General features: G+C 29.7%; 1 protein-coding gene across 1 annotated transcript; it reads left to right on the forward strand.

Moving 5' to 3' along the window:
* Nucleotides 1-1,298: 1,298 nt before the first annotated feature.
* LOC114379399 (cyanogenic beta-glucosidase-like) lies at nt 1,299-5,070 on the forward strand. The gene is made up of 13 exons (XM_028338041.1): nt 1,299-1,589; nt 1,754-1,823; nt 1,984-2,042; nt 2,545-2,620; nt 2,726-2,803; nt 2,910-2,997; nt 3,091-3,346; nt 3,469-3,584; nt 3,845-4,062; nt 4,167-4,198; nt 4,297-4,399; nt 4,516-4,624; nt 4,736-5,070. The coding sequence occupies exons 1-13, from the start codon at nt 1,416-1,418 to the stop codon at nt 4,926-4,928; spliced, it is 1,572 nt and encodes a 523-aa protein (XP_028193842.1). The 5' UTR covers nt 1,299-1,415; the 3' UTR covers nt 4,929-5,070.
* Nucleotides 5,071-5,338: the final 268 nt, after the last annotated feature.

Raw genomic sequence — 5,338 nt, forward strand, 5'->3', positions numbered from 1 at the left:
AGAGTGATACACTATTTAGAGTGAGTTACAATCTTATAACACTTTTGTGATAATGAAATAATTTTGAAACGCTTCCGTGGACATAGATAAGAGATGCCGAACCACGTTAAATTCTTGTGTTTGTTATTATTTTTAATATGATGTAATCTTTATCGCATTTTCACGATCTTTTTTGGATGTCTAATTTAATTTGTTGAACATTGATTATCCAACAGTACTACAATCCAATTTCGTGGATAGTTTGGTAAAGAATTTTCTCACATGAATAATTTTGATTGTACATTTAGATTAACATCACATTGTCGACCTTCTTGCAGTTTTGCCTTTTGGTTTTGGAAAAGATTTTCTTTAACATCCACCAAATTAGGTAGCCCAGTCAACAAGTTACAGTGGACCTCATCACAGCAAAGAGATTGAGTAGTTATGACGTTTATTTCAAATTTAGCATAGCATGGTGCTAAGGAAAAAAAGTAGTTTTTTTAAATTAATGTTTATTATATTAAAATACAAAATATAAAATTATTTAAATATTTGATAAAATATATTCAACGTTCTTAAATACTACTAGTATCTCTAAAGCCTAATGTTTAATAAAACTACTAAATTTAGTTTGAAATTTTCAATATTTTTAAATTACTTGAATCCAGTTAATTTAGTAGATCAATTCAAAAGTTCAAAGCTCTGTTTAAAGTTTGTTTTCTCTGTTTACAAAATTTAGATTTGACATCTTATTTAGAATCAAGTATGTTTTGTTAATATGTACTTGAATTAAGTTGGTGTAGTTGTTATTAATATATTAAGAATTTATCAAATTATCCATTTAGAAATTTAATAATTGGGACATATTTATTACCAACCCTTAACACCACTAAACGAACAAAAGATTGCTAGTTGCTACCTACCAAATAACTAGTAGGATTCGATCGCGTCCTGCAGTGTATATCATTCGCAATCATGTTAATAACATGTTTGAAAAATGATTAACGAGCTTTGAATGATTTTTCTTGCACTTATAAATACTAATTAACTATTCTTATTAATTAGTAGTTCAGAAATTAAAATTAAAATAAAATGTTAAATCATTCAGTACACGAAATGGGCATTGTGCATAATATAAAAAAATTGCCGCCATATTTGTTTGGCAACCTTGAATTTGTCAAAGGAGACAAAGCCTTAATTAATCTAATGTTTTTCCGATCTGAACATATGGGATTCTTTGTCTCTCTATCTACATTGTAATATTATTATTATAATCCTGTTAGCTGGCTAGCTTCAGTATATAAAGACACATTTGGGCCAAACGTGAAGCAATTAATTAAGCAGAATCGTTGACAGCGAAACCAACCAACCAACCAACAAAGAAAGAAGGATTAAGCATATATTCATCAGAAAGATTAAGCATAATCATCAGAAAAATGGCATGCAATGGATTCTGCCTCAGACTCATTGCTTTAGTTCTTGTGATTAGCATATCAAGTGTTAATTGCATAGAAACTGATGCAGTTGAACCCATTATTGATATTGCTTCGCTGAATCGAGATAGTTTCCCACCAGACTTCATCTTTGGGGCTGGGTCGTCATCATACCAGGTACTATATATATATGTGTGTACTTTTCAATTCTAACATTAATGATATATATATAGTGGTAATTAATTAATAATGTATCTGTACCCATTTTACTTATTAGACATACATGATCTTGATTAATTATGTGTTGTGCTAAATTAATTGTGAAACATACGGATATATAGTTTGAAGGTGCAGCAAATGAGGGTGGTAGGGGACTAAGTATATGGGATACCTTCACCCATAAATATCCAGGTATATATATTTTCTTTCCAAGATATATATATATATATATATATATATATAGGGAAACAGTGAAAGAGATGGGAAAGGGCCAAAGGGAATACATGACTTGTTATCTTTTATATATTGTTTGGCTAATATATATGTACCATCTTGAATTGATGATATGCAGAAAAGATACAGGACAAAAGCAATGGAGATGTTGCCATTGATGCTTATCATCGTTACAAGGTATGGTTGTTAGTTTCAAAGTATTTCTATCTTTCAGACTGAAGAACCATGTACATTTAACAAATGTATGTGGAATTCATAATTGTTAAGATATAAGTAAATTAATGATATTACTACTTAATTGTACTTATTTTAATAACTAGCACTTGCATTATATTTTATGAACTTTAAAATTATTAAAGGTAAACTCTTGCTTATGTGTTATTCTATTTATAAAATATAAGATATTATATAAAGTATTTTTTTATTAAATATTTTTGTGAAATATTTTACGCTGATAATATATATAAATAAAGCTCATAAGGCAAACCAATTACTTAAAGAGTATATAAGATCTTAATTTATATATGGTTGTGGATTTCGATTAGGTAAACAAGTTTTGGATTCTAATTGAAAGTAGAATAAAATAAAATTAAATAGGCTATACCTCGAATAGTGTATTTGTATTTTTTTTAAAGTGTTTGGTGTATAATAACATAAATATTATCCATGTATATTATAGGAAGATGTTAAGATTGTGAAGGATATGAACTTGGATTCATATAGATTCTCGATTTCTTGGTCCAGAATACTACCAAGTAAGTCAAAGGCTGATTGATCATTATTTGAGATTAAATTTGACCTACTTGCATTAATTTAACCATGCAAAATTGGTTCTTTTACAAACCGTACATCCACCACAGAAGGAAAACTAAGTAGAGGTATAAATCAAGAAGGAATAGACTATTACAACAATCTCATCAACGAACTAGTGGCTAATGGTAAGGTTCAAACTCAATTGACTAAACTTTTAATTGCTTTTCCTTTTACCATGTTCTTTTGTTATTGATAGTCATATAGTACTAATTAAATATCAACAATTCGTAGGTATACAACCATTGGTAACGCTTTTTCATTGGGATCTTCCTCAATCTTTAGAAGATGAATATGGTGGCTTCTTAAGTCCTCGCATAGTGTGAGTTTTAATTCCAAAGTATTATTGCACACTTAGAAAATTCAATAGCAAGATATGAATATAATTTTGTTAAATACCTATATCAATCTTCAGTAAAGATTTTCGAGATTACGCGGAACTTTGCTTCAAGGAATTTGGAGATAGAGTTAAGTATTGGGTTACTTTAAACGAGCCATGGAGTTATAGTCAGCATGGTTATGCAAATGGGGGAATGGCACCGGGTCGTTGTTCTGCTTGGGTAAATCCAAATTGCACTGGGGGTGATTCTGGTACGGAGCCTTATTTAGTTACGCACTACCAGTTACTTGCTCATGCAGCTGCTGTTCGTGTATACAAGACCAAGTATCAGGTTCATTAATTTGTTAAGAATCTTGTAGATTCAAAATTTGTTAGACTTTACCATACTAATTTTAAATATGTAAGAAATTGGATAGCAGTAATAAGCTAAAATGTTTAAGTATGCATGTGCAGGTATCACAAAAGGGTTTGATAGGCATTACCTTAGTAGCTAATTGGTACCTACCATTCTCGAATACCAAAGCTGATCAAAAGGCGACTGAAAGAGCAATTGACTTCATGTTTGGATGGTAAGAAATCCTTTTTGTCTTCTCCCTCTTCTCTCTTCATTTTATTTTATCAACAAAATGCATATTCATATATTATTCTAAAAACCCAACAATGCATGTATACTATGCATAAGACTATGTCTGAAAAGAGTTAGGTGCCTTCAAGGGTTTATATAATTAATAAGGTTTTCACGAGGGCAACTTGTTATTGCTTTTGGGTGTTAAAGGTTGCCATTACTTATTGATGATGAAAAACTGAATCAAAAGCTTATTGATTTCAGGTTTATGGATCCACTAACATCTGGAGACTATCCAAAAATCATGCGATCTCTTGTGAGAACACGATTGCCAAAGTTTACTACAGAGCAATCTAAACTACTTATTGGCTCATTTGATTTTATTGGCCTAAATTACTATTCTTCAACCTATGCCTCTGATGCACCTCATCTAAGTAATGCTAGACCTAACTATGTAACAGATTCTTTGGTCACCCCTGAATGTAAGTAATCAATCTACACCATTTTATCATTCCTATAAATTTCTTATATATGTTGAATTTGATCATGGTTGACATTTTCTTATCTTATGTGTAATTAATTGCAGTTGAGCGTGATGGGAAACCCATAGGTATAAAGGTATGTGTAGACCTGCCTAATTAGGCCCGCAAATTTTATTTAATTTTAATCCATTTAATAAAGTATGAAACTAACCTTTTTATTTTATAACCATGCAGATTGCTTCTGATTGGTTGTATGTTTGTCCAAGAGGAATTCTTGATCTTCTATTATATACGAAGGAAAAGTATAATAATCCTTTGATTTACATTACTGAAAATGGTAGGTAAAACTTATTTAAAAGCAATATCATACATATCATGATCTTTTTTCTTTTTCCTTTTAGTCTCTTGAAAGAAGGATGTTTGACAATTTGTATCATATATACTTTTTTTCAGGTATAAATGAATTTAGAGACGAAACAATATCATTAGAGGAATCTCTTTTAGATACATTTAGAATTGATTATCATTATCGTCATCTTTTTTATCTTCGATCAGCAATTAGGTAAGTAGTATATTTTACATCCCAAAAAGAATTTCTGTTTTTTTAATTTGTAAGTTATATAAAAAAGTCATCTTCTTTATTTTAATTTGTTTCCTTCAAATCATATGGCAGGCATGGTGTGAATGTGAAGGGATATTACATATGGTCTTTATTCGACAATTTTGAGTGGTCTTCCGGTTATACGGTGCGATTTGGAATGATTTTGGTGGATTATAAAAATAATTTGAAAAGATATCATAAACTCTCTGCAATATGGATCAAGAATTTTTTGAAGAAAACTAGCCTTTATGATTCTAGCATATGATATTGTCAATTATGAGATTCATCATCCATTAGATAGTTATATTTGTAAATAATAATTTGTGTATATTTTTTTATTTATTCCAATAAGGTCTCAGTGGACCAGAATGAAAATTAAAAATGAAGATACAAATTTATTGATTTTACATCTAATTTTTATTAATTATTGTTACAATAAAAATGAAAATTATAGATATGATTATATATAGGCTTTACACTCTTGGCTTGAATTCCAAGTGGCAGTCTCAATATTGTAAGGAACGTTATATAATTAACACTTCGAGCTTGTAATAAGTGAAAAAGATGAAATCCTTAGGCACTCATGCTGCTTTAATTTTCTTAACCAAAAGATGTCTTGCAAGACAATACGGAATATGCAGTGAAGAATTGTTAATGTGGAATAGAAAAAAAAAA

This window comes from Glycine soja, chromosome 12 (genome assembly GCF_004193775.1).
Source record: "Glycine soja cultivar W05 chromosome 12, ASM419377v2, whole genome shotgun sequence".
In the NCBI taxonomy this organism is placed as follows: Eukaryota; Viridiplantae; Streptophyta; class Magnoliopsida; order Fabales; family Fabaceae; genus Glycine; species Glycine soja.

What these genes read in the sequence shown, in the direction of transcription:
- LOC114379399 (XM_028338041.1), top strand. Translation starts at nt 1,416, where the DNA reads ATGGCATGCAATGGATTCTGCCTCAGACTCATTGCTTTAGTTCTTGTG. An exon ending in TATACAAGACCAAGTATCAG is followed by an intron (nt 3,347 to 3,468) that starts GTTCATTAATTT and finishes ATGCATGTGCAG; the next exon opens with GTATCACAAAAGGGTTTGAT. An exon ending in TTCTTTGGTCACCCCTGAAT is followed by an intron (nt 4,063 to 4,166) that starts GTAAGTAATCAA and finishes AATTAATTGCAG; the next exon opens with TTGAGCGTGATGGGAAACCC.